Source organism: Cygnus olor, chromosome 2 (genome assembly GCF_009769625.2).
Source record: "Cygnus olor isolate bCygOlo1 chromosome 2, bCygOlo1.pri.v2, whole genome shotgun sequence".
NCBI lineage: Eukaryota > Metazoa > Chordata > Aves > Anseriformes > Anatidae > Cygnus > Cygnus olor.
Genome location: NC_049170.1, coordinates 27,597,032 through 27,618,589, shown reverse-complemented (window position 1 = coordinate 27,618,589; position 21,558 = coordinate 27,597,032). Strand labels below are relative to the sequence as shown.

Here is a 21,558-nt window from a genome sequence, read left to right as displayed (position 1 = left end):
AGTTATTCAGAAATTTTGGGTTGTTATGACAGATAATTACTCTCCATCAGATTATTCAAACTCGTATTCGAGTTCTTCACCAAATAGCTTCAAGTGGGATGAGTTCAGAAGCAGAGTACTTTTAAAGCAGTCCAAAAATTCATCACTGTTTTCATCAGCAAGTAACTCACCCATGATGAGCGTACATCACAATCCTACATACACAAACCTTCTTGAAACCTTTTTTAAACAGAAACATGTTACAGTCTGAATTCTTCACATTAGAATCTTCATAAATAGTTAAGGCTGTTTGCTGTGCTCCTCTGACATATTTATGGAAGATGTTTGTGAAGTTTCACAAACAAGAGGGAAAAAGATATGTAAACAAACAAAACCAATTTTAAGATAAATCTTCAGTCCCTCCACAACAATCAAACAAAACAAAAACTGATGTAATGAGTAAAATGAAGGTAGTTGTAAAAGCAGGACATCACATGCCTCCCATAGGTAAAGGCAGGCCATTCTACTCTCACCTTTATCACGGTCATAGAGTAAGTCTTCTGTTGAGCAAGGACTCCCATCCTGAGATTCAGGAGGGCAAAAGGGAGAGACACATGGTGAATGACTGCTGCAGCTGCTGCTGCGCTCCTGGACAGATGGAGTCTGAGTGTCAATGCTTCGTGTACTACTACTACGATAGTGAGCAGGTAACGGGGCCCTTCGACCATCGGGGATATCCAAAGGCTGCAAGAAAAACAAGCAATTCAGGTTATAGAGAAAAGATCCAACTCCCAAGCAACATCAGCCTGCAGCACTCATAGCTGAATCAATGAGGCAAGGCCTTAAGTACAGCAAACAAGTCAGGTTTGAAAGAACAAATTTTATGCAAGAAAGTAATGCAATGTAAAATGGACAACTTACATAAATTATGCTCAATGCTGGGACAATATGCAGATGTTCCCAGCCAACTATGTCCTCTTATGTGAGGTTAACAATAGAATGCACTTCAACTTTTACCTACGCATGCTAGTGTTTTTAGCATTTTTCTGATATTTTAGAAGGCAACTTACGTCGCACACGCTCGACAAATAGACCTTGTACTTAATTGCACTTAGTAGTACAATTTTCAATACAGGTCACTTATTATAAAGCAAAAACAAGTACCCTGATACCACATTTGGATAAAACAAAAAGCAGAAAACAAACAACAGCATATTATTGCCATAACAAACTGAATTACTGTTACAAATTAAACTGTTCAAGTTTTGCTAGTAGGCAGTAATTCTCTAGCACCTCCGTACTTTTCATCCTTTACTTTTGTAGGCAACTTCTGATAAACTGAGAACTAAGCAGAAGACGTACAAGCTTATATAAGGTTCACCAGCTTTGTTTTGAACCAAAAGCAGTGCCTGCTCACAGCAGTCTAGTTGGCACTGGCAAGAGTGATCTTGCATCCTAGTCTGCAACATACTGCACAGACATGTTCACTGTAGTAAGTTGGTACACCCTACTTCTTGCTCCCTGTGGGAAAATTAGTTTTATCGTGAAAACAGAACTATTTTAAAAACAACAAAAAAAATCAAATGAGAATTAGAGTTCTAGTTAAAAGTGAAGGGGTAAAAATGCCTCCAAGATTTAAAATAATGGTTTTATCCTCACTTCAGTGAGGACTGTATTCAAGCCACAGAGAACAGATTAAATGTTCTAGCTACAAGAATCCTTTTTCCCTTTCAAGTCATGTGAAGATTTTTATTTTGTTTTCCTCTTCTCCATTCATGCCAAAATCTGAACAGCCCATTCTAGAGCTTAAAATTCAACTCAAATATTTTACAAGAGTACACTGTCCAAGTATCACATTCTCCTCTCTTCAGCAATAGTCTGTCCAGAAAACCACCACATACTACACAAAGAGGCAGACACAGTAAAGTCAGAGGAGCCTTTCCTTCTTATGAGCCTTCCAGTTAACAGCATTTCACATTTCATTTAAAAGCAAAAGTAACACGCTATAAAGAGAACATTACAGTTGCTACATCAAGTGCTCGGAAGTTTGGACACGGCTGCGTAGTCTGTTCCAACAGTTCAGCTCACATTGCATATGCGTTACAACATGACTACGTGTTGCTCTTCCCATCACCCCCAACAGGCCATGACTCATTCAATGCACAAGATAGACCTAAAGCATTATATCATTTGTTACACAGACAGAAGAGAGGTAGAAAACAAGACTGAAGCTGTAGAAAGGAAACAGTCTGGTAATTAACATAGCCAAAAAGTAACTGCCATGCAGAACAGCATTCTATCTCTGTCTCCCACAAAAATTTTGAGATGTCGGGAAGTCATCTGAAGCTACCCTTCTCTTTTATGGCATCTTTTCTGGAAGCCCAGTCTGTATAGGACCGGGTCTGCAAAAGTCTTCATTCACAGATGCAGAAGGAAACCACAGGAGCTGCACTTTAAACTCTTAAAATGACACGCAGTCCCCTGAGTTACCTGAAGGATCACATTATAGAAGCCTGATAGATTTGCGCTTCTCCATCCATAAAGTGCAGATATCACCTTTCTTCTCACACAGGTGAGATAAAAAGAGAACGACATTTCAGAAACACTCCTATTACATAGAAGCAAAAACCCAAGAACATTCATATTTCTGACTTCAAAGCAAGGTTTAATAGTGAGCATTAGGACACATCTAACGGGGAGAAAAAAACATTGAACGGCTACTCATTAAGTGCGCACACTATACGTAACAGGTAAAGCAAGGATTCCAGGCAGGAAAAAAACAGTAAGCACATAATTAAGGACTTCAGTATAACACAGATGTTCTTCCACACCTGTAGAAACAGTATAGTCTTATGTAGTCAGGAAGTATATCCCAAGTCACTTACTTCAGCCTCCACCGAATTAGAACTTAAGGTATAGGAAGTCATCTATATTTTCAAGTATGCCTCTAGAAATAATGCCTCTAGAAATACACACAAGTGGAAAAAGCTAAATATTTATCACTTTCCAAGCAGAATAACTTTTAACATGTAGAAAGCACCTGCAAGTGTTTCAGATTATTCTGCTTCTGTATATTTCTTCCCCTTCATACCGAATCCAGGTTTTGACAAGAGCAACACCCTTCATGAAAATATCAGCTAGATACTATTCCACTTTTTAAAACTTATGAATCAAACCTGATCAACATGAAAAATACTGAAGTTACTTTCCATGAGTCATGCCTAAACTATTCTAAAAACTGAAGCCTTCACATTAAAGCACAAGAAATAGAGTAGCTAATTCAGTACAGCTGCTATTAGTTTTCATAATGCTCAATGCATGGAAAATAACTGGAAATTACTGCATTCTGTATACTGTGTTTTTTTGCAAAAGAGTCCAGTCATGTACTAACTTTATGCCAAATGCATTCCGACAAGACACCAGTCAACCACTATGGGACAGTATGTTCTTGGACATCGTTATATGCTACCCTCATAACTCCTTGCAAAGGTACGGAAACTGTCGATTTGACAACAGCAAGCATTTCTTAATACACTGTTAAAAATCACCTTTTTCTTTCCAGCAGCAATATTTCTGCTTGAAAAATTTAAAGCCACCCTCCATAGTAGCATCAGGAATGCTACTATGATATAATATACCAGTGGGAGCCTTAAAAATAATCTCTTCTTCACAAGCCTTTCATCTATTTGGGAGGCAACTTCTTCAGAGCAGAGTATTCAACACTTCTAATATAGAAATTATTCTCTAAACTGGAACAAAGACAGATATGGGAAAGTGGTTCTGCCTTCTAGCGTAAATGCAATCATCAGTGCATTAGACAAGGTGCAAATGCAAAAAAGACATCACATATCTTGAAGAGACTGCTCCTGGCAAGGAACACGTGGAGAGGGGAGAAGAGACCTTTCAGATGAAGGATATGAAGATTAAGGTAAAGATCCTCTGCATCTGCTCAAATTAGAGAAACAATCACTTTATTACAAGACTGAGCTTTCTGATAGGTATATAAAAAGCATTTCACTACCTACTTCCAGAGGTATTAGAAATAAAACAAGAAACACATGAATCAGTTTAACATTTATTGCATGACATTTGGTCAGAACTGCTTCGTTTCTAATTTCTTTTGTATATTTGAAAGATAGGTCAGGTAATATTTTTCCTAATAAGAGACCTATGAACATGTATGCCTCCAACTGCAGGGCACATTTCACTAGTTTCACAATGTATTCTGTAACAGGGTGCTTCTAAATACAACAAGTTCATCACCTAACTGTTCCAAAGTCTCCAACATTTGCATTGTGGAATCACAATAGGACAAAGAATAAAAACCAGTCACAACTACACAAGAAAGCTGATTCCCTCTTACAATTTGTAGTGGGACAACTACAATTTCCTGGAAAGCTAGTCACCAAATTATAAAGCAGGAAGGAAAATATATCCCAGATCTTCGAATAAATGCATTAGAAAATGAAATAACATTTATTAGTAAACCTGAGGAGAAAGATGCTATTAAAAAGGGACTAAAAAATGACGGCTCTAACTCTGTTTTTATGAAAGAAAAATGAAAATGCCTGCTGCTAACTAAGCAAGCAGGATGATCTGAAAAAATGTATACATATATGGCCAAACTGAATAGGAAGAAATGCTTGGAATGTTTTGACCATGTATTAACAAACTTCATAGTCAATTAGATTATTAAAAGAAAAAGCTAATGACATTACTGTATCATCCATTACCTTTGTGAAGCACAAAAACAACATGGCTAGTCTCTCTACAATTACCCTTCTAGAAGTAAAATTACTTTTATCACTAAAAGACTGTAGGAAAAAAGGCAAAGAAGTTTCCAAAGAATTAATATAACTAAGTCAGCAAAAGATATGACAGAAAATATATTCCAGATCAATTTATACTTTTTTATGAAGTAGGATGACAAAAATTGAAGTCAGCAAAAAGGAAGACGAAGTACGGAATATCATACCCTACAAAAAAAAAATCTAAAAATAAATGAAATCAATTTGTGTATCCAAAGACTAAGCAGGAAAGTGTGAACATGAAAGGAAAGTTTCACTATTTTCCAATTTTAACTAGGCGCTAAATTAAAAAAGTAATTCAAGTAATGTCCATAAAACTAGGTCTACTTTAACCACAAGCTTATTTTTGTCCTATGCATCACCTAGTCCCATTTTGAGATGGTGAACTAAGGAACAGTTTGCTCCAAAATTCACACATTTATACTGAATAGATAAGTGACCAAAAAAAGTTCAAGAACACTAAACTAAAATTTTAAAAAGTTAACAAAACTAAAACGCATTTTGTTTTTAACTTAAGTCCAAGTGTGTTTGTTGAAAGGAAATCGAAGAAATCAGAAAGCTATTCATATACCGTCTAAATCTGAATAAACCTTTAGATAAGGAACTGCATTTAAAAAATAAAGGTAATCATTCTTCTCAATGTTTTTAGTAAATTGTACCTTTTCGCACAAAAAATGCTTTCCTGACATATTAAAATTAAGTTTTAAACATGCACTGATGAAGCAGGAAGTAAGCTTGGAAACAGGTTAAAAGAAAACAGAAAAGGTCTAGATGCCCACCAATCTTAAAAACAAGCCTGTTAAAAAGTTTATCGTTCCCACATCACCCAAAGCAACCAATTGCTTTTGATTGTTACACTTTTTAAAAATAGAATGTTACAACTAGAAAGAATGGCAGAAAATTGAAAGAAAAACAAATTGTTTCATCAGCAGTGAAACTAATGAAGTTTGGTTGTCCTATGGTTTATTTTTTGTTCAGTAATTCCTAACCTTTAACCCAGCTGCCCCAACTCCCCCAGGCTAAAAAAGAAGCTAAATTGCTGCATTAGGAGAAAGTTCACCAGCAGTAAGATTTAGTAAATTACTCTTATTATGATCTTCCATAAGTAAGCAATGAAATCTAATAAGCTCAAAGACAGTGCTAGTAGTCCCTCTTTAGGTCCCACCAGAAGAGATCTGACAGGAATTAACAGTTATATAACAGGAAACAGCCCTCTGCCCACATAGATGGACTTGACTTCAAGGGCAATGTTTAATTTATGACTTACTTTTGTGCCTGAAGACTCTCCCCAACTAGATGTTTGGACGAAGGGTTCACTATTGCCTTGGTTGCGTAAACTGCTGAGCACCTCTGGCCTCAATCCAACAATGCACTTAAGTATGTGCTTAACTGTTTGGCTGGACCAGAGCCAGTACATTCAGTAACTTATGAGACTGAGTTCTGCATCCAAAGTAATAAGCTGTTAAAGCCCAAGGACAACATTTACGAAGATGATTTGTCTGATAAATAAATGAAACGTCCTCTAACCATAAGAGATAACAACCCTAGCCAGAGCAACATCAGTAGTGGCACTACAATACACCTTTTTATACTCTTTGGAGATGGCAACCAGGTTTGATTTGGGCTTTTTGTTTTGGTTTCAGTTATTTCTTTTTTCCCCTTTATTCCCTATTCCAACACAGACCCTTCTAACTGGGAAGAGACAGCTTTGGGAAAGGCAACCTAGCATAAAACATTTACTACTACAGTATTTTATTCTTAATGACAGAACACACCTAAGTCTCTGGAGAAGCCAAGAATATTCCAAAGCTTTTAAAGTTTACTGCCATAATAAAGAAATACAAATACCAGATTTTGGAATCTTAACCCTCTGATTAAAGTTTTATAGCTTGATTTGTGCACTGAATTGCTATTAGAGGACCATTCACAAGAAAAGAACCTACAATTTAGAGAAGATTAGAAAAAACAGCAGAGCAGTTGTTGATCCCACAGCAGAAAAGTTTCATTGGTTATTTAGGAAAGAGTGGCTGTAAAACTAAATATTTCACATTTTAAGTGTCATCTAAGCACTGCAATGCTCTTCAATGAGAATTCCAATGCTCCTTAGATTGTATGTATTTCCCATACAGAGATCTCCCACAACAGATCACAGTCTTTTAAGGAAGTAAAAACAGTTCACGTTTGGTTTATGGAAGAAAAGTATTAAAACCAAAAAGCTGAGCAGAGCACTTGAAACTTAAGTCTTGCCTAAAAAAACAAAACAAGTAAGTAGAAGCAAATAAATTAATCTGTCCCTACTTACTACTGTAGCCTAAAGTATCTAAGTTTTTGAGCACTTACATTTCTCACAAAAACTTTCAAGTTCTTCACAGGAAGGGCATCCTAAATAACCTATGTTTAGCTAGAAGCCCGTTGAAAAACTGACAAAAAAGCTAACAACCCTAAAACATTTAAACAGTTTTCAAACAATGTCTTTGAAGAAAATTATTTGTAGTTTCAGCCATGAGGAGGTTTTCTCACGTGCTTATAGGTTACAAAGAAAAAACAACTATAAGCATACTAATATAAGCTTACCTTGGATACCTCTTCTTTTCCACTGTTTTCCTTAATGAATACTTTTTCCAGTTCAGGGCTTATTCCTTCTACATTACACGGCACACGTGAAACAGTTGATTTTGGCACTGAAATGTTTGACAGTGGCATAGGGACTGATCTGGAAATAGAAGCCTAGAAGGTAGAGAGCCACATGATTTGAAGTTGGAAAATGGAATAAAACAAGTCTGAGATTAGCACTAAAGAAGGTAAAGTAAGAAGCCATGTATTATTTGCCATGTAGATCATCTTTATTTGTCAAATTTAACTAAAAAAATGCCTGCATAAATCAAAAGCCACTAAAAACACTTCTACTTAAACTCAATATAGTTCTATAATAAAATCTTTCTACTTCCTTACTTATCAGTAGGTAGGCAAGTATATGTACTTTTCAGATGTATAGACTACAGAATACACAATAGGGAGATGGGGTGCACACAGTGTGCTGATGTGGATGATTTTAACTGTGATCCAAAAGGCATTTCCCAACATTCCTGAAGCTTAGCCACTCAACTGAAATATTCACTTAATGCACTTCTATCCTCTTTTCGTTGGCTTTAGTGAATGAAAAATAAAATATTCATTCTCAACCTCTAATTTCATTAGCTTCTAACATTTCAGAACTTTATGTCAAAAGTCTTAAAAGAAAATAATTGGAGTTTAAGAATCAAGCACCTAAAAAATGCAAGTATGGTTTTTGGAAAAAAACACGTTGGAATGGAGTTCTGTTACCAACAGGAGCCGTTCTTTAGAAAGCACGTCTTGCACAGTCAACCCCAAAAGCTTTAGCTTAGCACCTACACTGACAGCCATCAGTGTTCACTTCCTAATATGTATTTTCCTCTCATCCACAGCAATGTGATGAGACTAAACGTAAAACATACCTGTGGACATCTCCAAGAGATTACTGAATTAATTGGCTTAGGGTGGGGGGACTCCCCCTTCCTCCCTTTTTTTGGAGGAGTTCATGCAAAATGAACGTAAAAAACCACAGCCTGCAGGATACCTTCCCACAGTGGTACCAGAACTGAACACTTCACTAGTCTTGTTATAGAACACCTTTTTGAGAAATCAAAAACGTTGCATGAGTGAGTTCCAAGTGCTAAAGAATGTTACTGCAAAGTATACGTCTTAAGTGGATTTCAGCCTGTGACAAAGACTGTTTTTAGTACAAATAGTGGCATTGATACCTGCAACAGCTTACTTTGAGATGTAAAGCAAAATACTTTCCTACACAAATGCAGTGAATCCTTTGTTATAGAGGCATAAAAGTTTCACGAAGAACATTAATTCCTTATACGTCTTCATCACAAGATCAGGTTTTAAACATGAGATTTTATGTAAACTGAACATGAAAGGACTGGCCAACACAAAAGATCAGCCATCACAGCTTCTTTCTAAAACACTACTTATTTAAAAAGGCCAGCAGAAAATACAATGACAGAGCACACATTTAAGGAGATCAAACAGTGGCTTGTTAGTAACATGGAGACCAAGTTAAGGTTCCACTGTAGATGAAATTTAATCAGGATTCAAACGTCTGCACTGTCAAATGAGAAAAGATTAACTGCTTTCTACAAACGGCTTAAGGTTCACGAAGTTATTCACTGAACCTTGCCTGAGTTTTAAAATCCATTTGGTTTCAGTTTCACTGGCAGTTTGTGGTATCTAAACGACAGACACTGTGTGGAGCATCCTCCATTGCACCCTGCTGAGAGTCTGGTTCATGCTCACGTAATTTGCCCATGTAATTTGCCAAAGCTATTCTTCATAGTGTCAGCACCTTTCTAATAGGAGAGAGAATTTTTTTTTTAAACAACTTCATGATACACAAAAATGACCTGAAAACAAATGTTGGCCTGGCTAGTATGAAAATGATCAGCTATATTAAGGTTTGCATAAATTCACAAGTAATTTTGAAAAGTAGTTAAGTAATAAGAGAAAACAGAAGATGTCAGGCTAGGAGCCTGAGCTTTACCTATCAGAGAGATTAAGAGATTATGATGTCCTATTCCTGATTCACAAAGATGTGCTTCCTGATAACGTTTGCTCAGGTATGTAAGACCTGAGATAGGAAACAGAGGAAACAAAGGAAAAAAAAAAGTAGTTGATATCAGACTTACTGCTGGGAAAGAGTTCTGTCATCACATTGCCCATTGATATGGAACACGAGAATCGTCATCAACACAATCTGAACAGAAGAGTTTGCATCCTAAAACCTCAGTCTTGGATCCTGTCTGATTAAGTTTTTCCTGCAAGTCACAGTGTCTGGAACAGGAACAGGCTAACAACGATGGCAATTTTTCCATTTAATATGATGGAAATTCTCAACATAAGCTGTAACATACCAATGTTGTTCCGCCACAAGTAAGCCATGGCTACCACAAAGAAGTATGTGAAGGCTCTCATCGTGGAAGACAATCCTGTATTGACAATGATTCTAAAGTACCGTAACAACAGAAAGGTTGTTATAGACAACCTTTGTCTTAGACAAAGCCATGAAGAAAAAGGTTTGTATCCTGTAGCATGAGAGATGATGACCAGTCCTCTAATTCCAGAGATGTGGTTACCTGTGGCTAGCACCACCTTGATTTCAGCTAGGTTTATATTTGAGGTGAATTATCTTTTTAGAAAGTAGACAAAACACAATATTGTTTTACTTAATTTCATAGGGATACTCTGATCTGGCCTCTCTCACCAGGAAATGACCAATAAGCAAAGTATCACAAAAACTCCTGAAACAGGACAAGAAAATGAGGTCTTCCCTCAAATATCTGATGATGCAACACTACTGTCTTTTACTGATGAATATATAGGAGGGTGAATTACAAGCCTCTGTGTAGCTAACCAATTAGTTTCAGAGAAGCAGAAAACTAGGTTCTGTAATCTCAATGCAAATACTGTCTAACGGGTCCCATTCGAAGTTCTGCCTGCTGCTCAAAGACTTATCAATTGTTGGGCTTCCAATCCAGTCCGCTTACTTTTAGTGCATTTTGTTTATTTATAAAACAAGCTTAGATGAAGCTGTGTTGTAAAACCGATAAGAAAATACCCTCCAGAGGAGCACAGACTTTTGAAAGTATACCACAAAAATTAGTCTTGGAAGCAAGTATGTATTTGTGGAAAGACAGCCTTATCTGGCCATGCTCAAAATTTTTACAGCATCTTAATATATTTTAGTAGCTATCTTGCTGCAACCCCTCATTTTTTTAATTATATTATGGCTATCAGATAAAATTCAGTGTAGGTGCAATGGTAGCAGAGTGTTAAGCATTTCAATGTACCACGTAAGAAACCAAACAGGAGAAAGATGGGAAGAAACAGCAGACTATTCACCCAACACAGATAAGATAGGAGGCTGTTAATATAAGCAACTATCTGCTTACCTGAGTCTGACTGATTGCTATGTGGTTGCCATGGAGAGGTGACTGACGCTCTTTGTCTTTACTGTGACGACTACTCTGCTTACTGCGCTGAAGCTGCTGCCTCAGTTTGGCAATCTGCTGGAAAGAAGTTCAGGTGAAGTGATAATGAGTTATCAAATTAATATCTGCTCATTTCTTCCTTTATGAAGTGAATCACAGACATCTTAAGTCCTCTTTAAAGAATTATACATGCACATTGGATTTTCTTCCCTCTAAGCATAACCATTAAAGCTTCTGCCTCTAGACACTTTCTGCAAAGTATCTGCCGCCCTATTTACAGACCTGAACATGTCAGCAGGCTTAGCTTATTACTAAACTTCCTCACTTACAAACAAGCACTGTAATAACTGATGCAAACAAAAGTAGTCCTCCTGACAATTTGTAGCAATTTTTTGACTGTAATTGGCTTAAACTGAGGGACTGCAAAGCCTATAGTTCAATTTGTTTTACCTTAAGCCAAACCAAAGTTTTCCAATAATTCAACTGAAAAATAAAAGAGCCTCTACAAACAAAATCAATCAGTATGTATTGCTCCACCTTGGAGAACTTATTTAATACGTTTAACAGTATTTCCCCACAGGCTACATTACCACAGATTCCTTCAGGCAGACAAAATTATCTTTTCTACTGTCTGCTGTAAAGATAGGTAATAAAATGATACATATTTTAAAGGTCAAATGCAACTACAGTCATTATTCATTTGACGTTCCTTAACAGAAGCTAAAGAATTTCATTCATGAATTCCTCCATTTATTTAATCCTCCTGAATAGTTTCTACATGAAAGAGTATTTACCCCCTATAAGCGTTGCCTGAGAAGTTCATACTACATGTAAATTCATACAACAGGTAGAGATACTTCTTTAAAACTGCCTTCCCCCCCCGCTTTGTGCTCACGTCTTACTATCTTTCACAATCAGCATGCTAGTATGTAAGATAAAGCATGCATGGCCCTATTTCATTTTTAACTCAGCTACAGATAAAAATTTAAAAAACCTGAAGTGCAAATAAGGAGATGTGAATTCACACAGAAATCATGTTTCAAAGAACTTCATCAGCTGGAAGCGTCCTCTTTTCGACTGACAGACTACAAGCACATTCACTCTGTGGTCAACTCCAAGTAGTTAAATATATCACTATTGCCCTTTCAAAGTAGCTTTGTGGTAGGGCAACACTTCACTCTTCACAGTGTCAGCAATGACAGTGCTTGGTGAAGGTTTCAATGGAGCCTTGCTCCAGGCTTTGCAATTTTCTTGGTGTTTCTAATGTCACTCACAAATGACAGATCCATCTTTAATGCTTCATATCGAGCTTTGCCACACCTCATTATCCACATTCAGAGAACTGCTACTCAGAAATGGTTGACTACTCTTAATCTTCAATGACAGACAAACAGTTTAGATTTCCAAAAGGGTCTGTGTCAAATACACACAGAAAGATATAGCCCTAGCATGACCGAGTTTCTAACACAGACAAGCTAGATTTAGAGAATAAGACTAATCTCTTGATGAAAGGTGCCACTTGGGCACTATGATAGAAAAAACTTCCAAGGAGTTTGAAGAGATACTTCACCTCTACAAAAAATATTTGTCCAGAACTTCCCCATTCTGCCTGTAAGAGTAATGGAAGTTAGGAAACTCAGCTCAGAGAGATGAAGCAGCAAGAAAGTAACCAGTTTGATAAGGGAATGTGAAAATAAATCTATGATGATTTACATCTAGAATGCTGAAGAAGGTGAAGAATAGGGAAATTATCTTCATCTTCTTTAAAAGTAAGAATGAGAAAAAGAGGTCCAGACTAGAAGACAGCTGTGGACTGAAATGGATGGCTACAAGAATAACCAAAAAGCAAAGACACTAGAGGCAAGGAGAGTACTTTATATAAATCTTTCATTTCTGCTGCCTGATCCTGTGGGCTTCCTCCTATTAAAAAAGTTAATTACCCTATTTTTTATTTATATGAAATTTAGCTTTCTGAGCTTTCCTCAGGACCATGCTATAAAAAAGATCTATACAAATCCACATCAGAGCTCTGACTCAGATTTCTGATGCAAGCAGCTTGCAAATCTTTAAGAGAACATAGCCTCTCACTGTAATATTTGGACAGTGAGAGAGGGTATATTGGGCCAATACATCTCTAGACTGTCCAAAACCTTGATGCTGTGATGCCCCCCCGTCTGTCAGGGCCCTGAACATCCTTATCTGTGGTGGAGCCCAGACCCACACACAGCAGTCGAGGCGGGGCCGCACCACGCTCAGTGCAGCGGGAGGGAGGATCACCTCTTCTGGCCGCTGGCTGTGCTGTGCTCCGGGCACCCCAAAATGGGCTTTGCCCTCCTGGCTGCCAGGACACGCTGCTGGCTCACACTGCTCCTGCTGCCACTGGCAACCCCAGGTCCCTCTCTGCTCAGCTGCTCCCCAGCCACTCGTCGCCCAGCCTGGGCCTGGGCCTGGCATTGCTCCGTCCCAGCTGCAGCACCCGGCATTTGCCCTTGTTGAATTCCGTGCCACTGATGACTGCCCAGTGCTCCAATCTATCTAAACCCCTCTGCAAGGCCTCTCTTCCCTCCAGGGAAGTAAACAGCACCTTGCAGACGATTGGCACTGGGTAGAACCTGCACTTGAAGATGCACCTACTACACTGGTGTAAATACACCCTCACAATGAACTTCATTCAGGGCAGCTGACAGTGCCAGAGTATACCAGAAGCACAAAAACACTCAACTCTTCCTGTTCTGAGCGCAGAGATGACCAATATGGTGAGAAAGATTAGGCAGAAAGAGAATAAAGTGCTATGCTGGGGCGGGGGGGGGGAAGGAACAGCAATGAAACACTCCATCTTAACAGGGCAGATACAAAGAACTGAAAGGGTCTGGGGCACCATTTTCCTTACATTCCCAAGCAAGGAGCATGAAGGTGACCAACACATACACAACCTTAATAAAAGCACACATGTAAATCAATTAAAGATCTAACTTGTATCCTTTAAAGCGTCCAGTTGTTGAAAACATTAAAGCCTTAGCTTTGCACATGTGTACTTAGATCCAAAAAATGCGAACATGATTTTAGTGTACCAACTCAAATGCTCTCCCTTTCTACCAACTTGAGGGAGAAGGCACAGAAAATTCATTTCGTGCATTATTTTCTTAAAAAAATAGGTCTTAAAACAAGATTTAGAGGATGCAGCTGATTTTTTTTTCCCAAAGAGAAATCAAACTGGTACTTTCACTGATGTGCAAAAAAATTGCACAGAACACCAACAAAAATAGACTACATATAGAAAGTAATACCTGCAAATTGCAGTAATGATAGTTAGAAGATCTTTACAAGATCCGTCCCAGAAAAAAAAAACTGCCTTTTTATCAGTCATTGTTCCCATTACAGAAGAAAGATTACTGACAGGCGTGCGGACTTTTTGTGAACATTTATTTTCAAAATCTGAGCTCTAAGGACCTAAGCTTCCTTTTATTCCTCGGGAATAAAAGCAACTCGAACCCTACTTCCAACATCCAGACGCTTAAAAATTACACTACTTTACAAGATGCAAACATAAGCTGGTAAGTTTCAAAAGGCATTTTTAAATTCACATTTTGCAAGTACTCTAGTGTGACTGTACTGGGGAGGGAGAACAAACATATCTGTGCACTTTTCAGAAGAATTAAGAAAAGTTTCAGCCTTTTCTCTCCAGTGACCATTACCTTCAATATTCTTGATGTATTGGAAAGACTTTTTTTCTTGACCTACTTTAAAGTTATTTATACAAAAGAATCAAAAAGAAGATCGGTGCATGGGTTATTGTCATGCAGCCAATTATAAGATGACCACACATGCTGAACTGAAGCAAGGATTATTCAATAAAGTTAGGAAAAGTCTGTATTTTCTGCTTGCTGAGTATTTCTTTAACGAGAAGTATATTTGCAATAAATACAAGTCTTGTCTGTATCACTTGTAATATGCATGTAATCTAATACAGCTAATGGCACAAACCTGATAAATAAGACTCCATTTGCTCTTCACAGCATTGCAATAATCTGAGTATCCCGATAATTTTTCATTTGTAGAGACACAAACAGTACGAATATGAAAGAACGTGTCACATCTCACCACTCCCAATTGTTCATTAATATTTATCAGCTAATAGATTGTACTTCTACAAATCAAGTACACAATACAGTAACTTCCCATTGCTGAATAAGCCACAAGCTCATCATTAATGATAGAAAGCTTCAACTCATCCATGAACCACTTGTTAAACAAGTTAACAAACAGGTCAAAGAGTAAAACAAGCATTAGAAATTCAACATAAACCTTTGCATACAATCTTTCAATACATATGTGAAAGCATATAAAAAGTTCAATCCTTCAGATCTGATTCTCTTTTACTCCAGTCTTTTTTAAGTGTTCTGCTAGACAAAAAAGGAGGACCCTTCCAACAGGAGTTTGCTGATGTCAGTGTAACAAATACAACATATAGAGGTATTTAAGGTACGTGGAAATCAGATGTCTGAAATAGTAAAGTCTTAATATACTGAAAACTATTTGCCTCAGACCCTGCTTTTTTTCCAGCTGAGTGTAAAATCCAGGGTAAGGTATAACTAGAACGGTCTTCATTCAAATTCAACAGAATTTTAAACTATCCAGGTTCAAAGAGGAAAAAATACCGGTGGTTCAAACCTCTATTTTTTGATCAGAGTTGTTGTATTTGACACAATCTTCACCTCTCACTCAAGAGGTATATCTATTAAAATAATTTTAAAGAAGCCTGGCATTAGCTTATTAGAAGTTATATTCAAGACTTAGTTAAAAAAGCAGTAGATCCCCCTCAGAATCAAAAAAGAGGCTTCTTGTTAGGAAGTGATAAGAAACGTACACATTTTTAGGGTTTATGAATTTGAATATTTTTTAGAAGAGTTTCCTGTTGTGGTAAACAAATACATTTGATTGAAATAGTTCTCAAACCAAGAATAAAGCCTTTTTTTAAATTTGAAGGACATCCAATCTTTTATCACAATCAATTAAAACCACATATACAAGTATTTGGTTAGTTTACAGTATCAAAAAAAATGCTAGAAATCATTCCATTAGTTGTTGGAACAAGAAAACATGAATCTAAACTGAGACAAACCAAGGAAACTGTAAATACCTATCTGCTTATTTACTGTCAAATGCTTAGGGAAAACAATCCTAAATGTTGTGCGGAAGTACTGTTACCTAATGTTACTCATAACAAATGCAGTTGCCCAGTAAAGGTGATACTTTTATTTCTATTATTTAAGCTCTTACTTACAGGTACCTACAGCTTTGTCAATTTTTTATTTGACTTCTTCCAATGCTCTATTCAGCTCTCCTATCACCTTCCCATCAGAAATTTCAGCACAAGCATTAAAGTTGTTTTAAGACTGAGATTAAAGTGAAGGGGAGAAAAATCATTTTATCTATGCTAAGACACATTAGCGTAGTTTTCAGATGTTCAATGCCTTGGAAGAAAAAGACAAACATTTGATTGGGAGTCCTTTATGTTGGGAATGCACCTACTTCCCTGGAAAAGCCTTTCTGTCTGGTTAAGTTTTAGCAAAATTTCAGTTTGCATTTGTTTATGAAAGATGTTTGGAACTGGCAGCTACATTTGCGAGTATCAGCAGCTTTTTCTACTGAGCTTTACATTTGAACAGAACTGTCTCAGAGAATTCTTCCTTCCAGAAACCGCAGATTGCTGAGACGCAAAGAAACTGAATGCACAAATACTATTGGTATTGATCAAACTCTTACCATCCACCACACAGGCATTAAGTAGTTCGGTGGAGGAAGGGGACAGGTTTGCATATCCAGGAGAGCAAACACACACACATGGAATGGCTGCACAGAGAGGCTGGAACCAGGCCTTACAGGTGAGGGAAAGGAAAAATTCAGGGACAAAAATAGAAGCCAAACAGAACTGAGAAAGAGTTCAAGTAAGGGAAAGTAAACTAGAACTGGTTGGATAACATACACAGAATTACACTGGAATTATAAACCTGGGGAACTGGAAAAGGCAACAAAAGTGTAGAAAAGCTGGAGAGAGAGAAAGGAAAACAGAGGAAGGGAAAGAACTGCAAGCTGGAAGAGGTAAGACAGGTCTTAGGATGAATAACCCTTACAAAGTCTGAATAGAAATAATTCCCTTCCACACATCCCAATTTTTTACCTTTATTACTGCGTTCTATCTGAAAGGAACCATGAAACCCACCAGCCACATGTTTATCTTTCTCTTGAGCTCAGCCCATAGAGGATGGCAACCTAGCACAATGGATCACTGCTATCAAGCGGCAGAGACTCACTTACATACTGAAGGTTTCCCTATCACTGACAGTCACAGCCATGTGGTGAAGAACAGCTGCTTGCTGCAAAACTTGATAGGGAAACACCAGATGATGAAGGATGGTCTCAGTCAAAGAAAGTGTTATCCTGGATATACAGATGTTATTCCTGCCTCTGGTACAATTCCTTTGTGCTGGTAGCTAATGTTTAAGCCAAAAACTTTTCAGATACAAGACTCATTCTGCACTAATTCCAGGACACAATTTGTGATTTTGAGTATTTGCTTACAGCCGCAAATGAAGTCACACAGGCATTTGGAAAGCCCATGTACAATAAATCAGTTAAGATGGGTACTCGATGAGACAGGAATAGACAATCCTTAGCTCTCTTCAGCTCAGATCATTGTCTTTAAAAATGAGGATATTGCTACTACCAGAATGAATGATTACTCCATATTCAAAGTTGATTTCAGTATTTGAGGAATCAAACTTACATCACTCCTTTTGATAGCTATTCCTCCTATCAACAGCTATCAGGAAAAGGACTATCTACTGCCAATAACAATGCCTCCTTAGCCAACCTATATATTTCTCCTCATTTTTGAGTGCTCTATTAAACATGGAGCCAGGAGAGAGTACACAAAAAAATGAAGAATCAGGGCAAAGTCCCATCCTATGGGGGAGGAACCACCAGAATATGCTACAATATTCGTTTCTTAAAGAGAAAGGTGTAGCTCTAGAAGAGAGGCTATACCCTTCCTGTGGGGACATGAGGCTTACTATAGGCCAAGTATGTGCTACTGACCAGAGCCAGAGTTGCATGAACTTGGGACAGAATGTAGTTTACTGGTGCATAAGGCTGAAATAGTGCATATTCAGCTGAGAGATGGAAACCATTTTCCCGTATCTAATTCCTCATTATGCAAATCTGCTTCATTTCTGATGGGTTCTTTCTAGTTGCTATTGTAGTCTACAAGAAAAACATATGATTAAAGAGCATTTCAAGTAATCATATCACTACTGTATCAACACTATTTCATGTGTGAAACTGACATCCTCTCTATCTTCACCCTTAAACTTGACCGAAATTTCTAAACAAGGATATGGTAACATCCTGACAAACACTTTGTCTCTTTCAGCATTAAAGAGCAGAAAGCTAGCTAAGGTAACTCTGAACAAACTATAACAACAACAAGCTGGTTCCTCCGTACTCACTCTGGCCACTCCTCTGCTAACAACACTGTGTAGTAGGAGGGGAGGAAATCCAACAGGCATAAAAACAACCAGTCTTGAAACAACTCTTATGTTGGACATAAAACCTGTTTCAAAAGCAACAGAGGGGAGGGAAAGGGTGCAGTTTCCTGGACTCCAGATAGGGATTAACAAAATATGTCTTGGGCATATCAAGACTTGAAAGGCTCCACTGTGCAAAACTTCTCACCTCTTTTAGTTGATCAGCACTTCCCCACGATGCTGAGCGCTGATGAGATCTCTTTTCTGCTCCTTCTTCAGCCCAACAGCTAGGTGTCTGGAGAGAAAAAAATGAAATACGTATTGTACTAAACTCCCCAGGTAAGAATATTTTTGGCACAAATTATTGGTTTAATCTTTCTGCCATGTCGGTGTCCAGGCATCATACATAAAGAATAAATTTCAGAATCTGATATACCACAATAATAGCGTCTATAGTAGTAAAAAAAGAATACAAGCAACTCAGTTCAAGGCTTTGTAAACTTGCATTTACAAAGGATGAAGACAACGAACATTACTGAAGAAAATAGCTGCCTGATGGTCACAGAAAACCCTTACCTGACTAGTTCCATCTCTGCTTCAGCATCCATTTCTAAGTTTTCACTCAGTGAACACTTTAGAAAACCACAAGAATGAAGTATATAAACACAACCTCAGAGACCAAAAGCCAGTATTTACTTCTCTCACCTGTGTTCCTTAGTCACTGTGCCATATAATCAATTCCTTATTGCTAACTCTGACTCAGTACACCATTTATTATTTCTGACACTGACCTAAACAGGCAGAAGACCATGCCTTTTCCAGCCTTGTCTGCAAGCCCAGAAGGTTGGTAACAATCCTTGGATGTCGGAGCTATAAAACTAAACCCTGACTGAGAAGGGTCTAGAAGCCAGATCTGCACCTCCTGGATTCATTCACCACAAGACTTACAAAATTGTGGGCATTCACCAGTACTTCTAAAGATGAGTCACTGTCTGTCAGAGGACCAATGAGGACAGTTAAAATCCAGAGTGAGTTCGGGGTATGAACAACATAAAAGGGCTAAAAACACAGAAATCCATGAAAACAAAATGTTTTCAACATTTCCCACTGGTACTAGCTGAACAACAATACTGACTGCAAGAAATAAAACCATACCACTGAAAACTATGAGAGGTGGTTTTCAGGGCTACGGGATCAGGGCAACGCCAGAGGATCATGGCAGACGCTTTCCCAGGGGCAGTGGCAGCCCATCCCATCAGTCAGACAGCATCAGCGATCCACCTCTCCACAGGCATTCGTACTCTTTAGCCTTCATCCCCCTCCACACATGGAAGCCTAGGTCCTCCACAGCTTTCCTCTACTGCTTCCTCTCCAGGATCTAGAAATCTCTACAGCACCTGCACATGGAGGTGGCACTTGTCTGGTAAGTAAGAAGGCTTGGCATGGTCTTGGAAAACACCACAAGCAATGCCTAGAGCTCCTCACTCTTGCTGCTCAGGGAAGAGGGGGAGAAGCAGCTCCCTGGGGACTGGAGAGTTGAACCCCACACGCCATTAAGCACTGAATTTTAGTCTCAGGTCATAGGTTGTACCGTTAGGATCACAGGGCTGCTGTGGTATTAAATGGCCTACAGCCTGGCACCAGTGCCAATGTTTAATGGGCTAAGTCACGTGCACAGGCCCACGTATCCCATTGCTCTTTTCTGCCAGCCCTGCACTTTCTGCATCTTCTGTTATTTTTATGCCACCAAGAATTCTTCCATCAAAGCTGTGTGGGCGACTAGAAAACAAAATGACAACCATTTTGAAAATCAGCTTTTACTGATCTTTTCCCTGCGTGTTCCCAAGAAAGAAAAAAACAGTCTTTATAAAAAGTTAGGGTTCTGTGCATTGATTATATGACTCTGTAGGTCTAGGGAAGAAGCCATAATGTGGTTATTAAAAAACAAAACAAAACCCAAGAGAAACGAGTTAAAGCAGCTATTTAAAACTACCATAAAAATACATGAGTCACTCAGCCAAGCAATCCACTACTCTTTTCCCTAAAAGCAGAGCCTCAGTGCCACACACATGCTACCTATGTGTACATTTACTTGCTCTGCATTTTAATGAAGCCATGCTCTAAATAATTACTTGTTCTTGCAGATTAGGTGCTTACCACCTTCCTGAAATTTCTCAGTAGAACAGATTTTACTACCTTCTAATGTTTCTTAAAGCGTCACCAGTATTTAAGTGGCTTGAAGATTTCTAAAGCACTAAAGAAGATGGGGGGAAATTATTCCCTTTTTAAAATCATGGGCTTTCACAATTTATTTTCAGTTCAAATTATTCTTTTCTGAAAGTATTTTTACTGTATTCTGAGTGCAGATATAGACATATCCTCGTACTACAAAAACAGACGAACTCCAATGCAAAAAGAATTCTTTGAAATTTATGTTCCAAGAACGCTTTCTGAACACATTACTCCACAGTTTGGTGAACAATTCCAGGACAAAGCAGAAACATCCAGAAAGATGGATGTTACCAGGGATCACTACAAACTCACAACCCATCAGCTACAGCATAATAAACAGAACAGAAAAGACACTGAGTACCTAAAGAGTGCAAGTTTCTCAACAAACAGAAAGACTTAAAACAAAAACATGTAGTGAGAACATGCTAGAATTTTTTTGAGCACAGATATTGATCCAAATAGGAAGGACAAAAACTAATAGCAACAAAAAATTTCATCAACAACACTGGTGACTGTTACTAAAGAAGTGGGAATGTTTATATTGTAGCTGATTTAATCGGAATTCTGAATAACAAATATATAACATCCTTTCACTTAATACTAGATTTTGTACTGCCTCAAATATCCTTTGACAGACTCTTCCACTCAGATACTGTCCCTTGAGACAAGGATCACACATAGTTGATTTCAATCTCTGAAAAATTGAGTCAAGTCACAACCTTTCAAAATATACATACAAGTATCAGGATACAGGAGGCAGACTGTTTGTGCCCCTCACATCTATTTGCAGAATTGGGTTACACATACTGTATGATGTTCCTAGTGTAGTACTGAACTCAAGCAATGTTGTATTAATGCTCTATTTATAATCAGGCGGAAAAAAAATAGTTAAAATAACATAAGGAGTTGCTAGACTATTATAGCAAGCCAGCCTCTTCTTTAAACTCTATAAATTGCTGCATCTAATACATTGTAACCTACACTGTCAAAGTAAGT

At 37.9% G+C, this 21,558-nt stretch overlaps 1 protein-coding gene across 2 annotated transcripts in view; it reads right to left on the bottom strand.

Annotated features, from left to right (window-relative positions):
• GLCCI1 (glucocorticoid induced 1) overlaps nt 1-21,558 on the bottom strand; it is a 55,811-nt gene that overhangs the window by 9,366 nt on the left and 24,887 nt on the right. The window contains exons 3-6 of one of the 2 annotated variants that reach the window (XM_040549781.1): nt 18,539-18,625; nt 10,766-10,882; nt 7,362-7,514; nt 513-723 (exon numbers count right to left, since the gene is read on the bottom strand). In XM_040549781.1, the coding sequence (XP_040405715.1) occupies nt 513-723; nt 7,362-7,514; nt 10,766-10,882; nt 18,539-18,625 (568 nt within the window). The remainder of the gene's footprint in view (nt 1-512; nt 724-7,361; nt 7,515-10,765; nt 10,883-18,538; nt 18,626-21,558) is intronic. The other variant, XM_040549782.1, reaches the window with a different exon arrangement.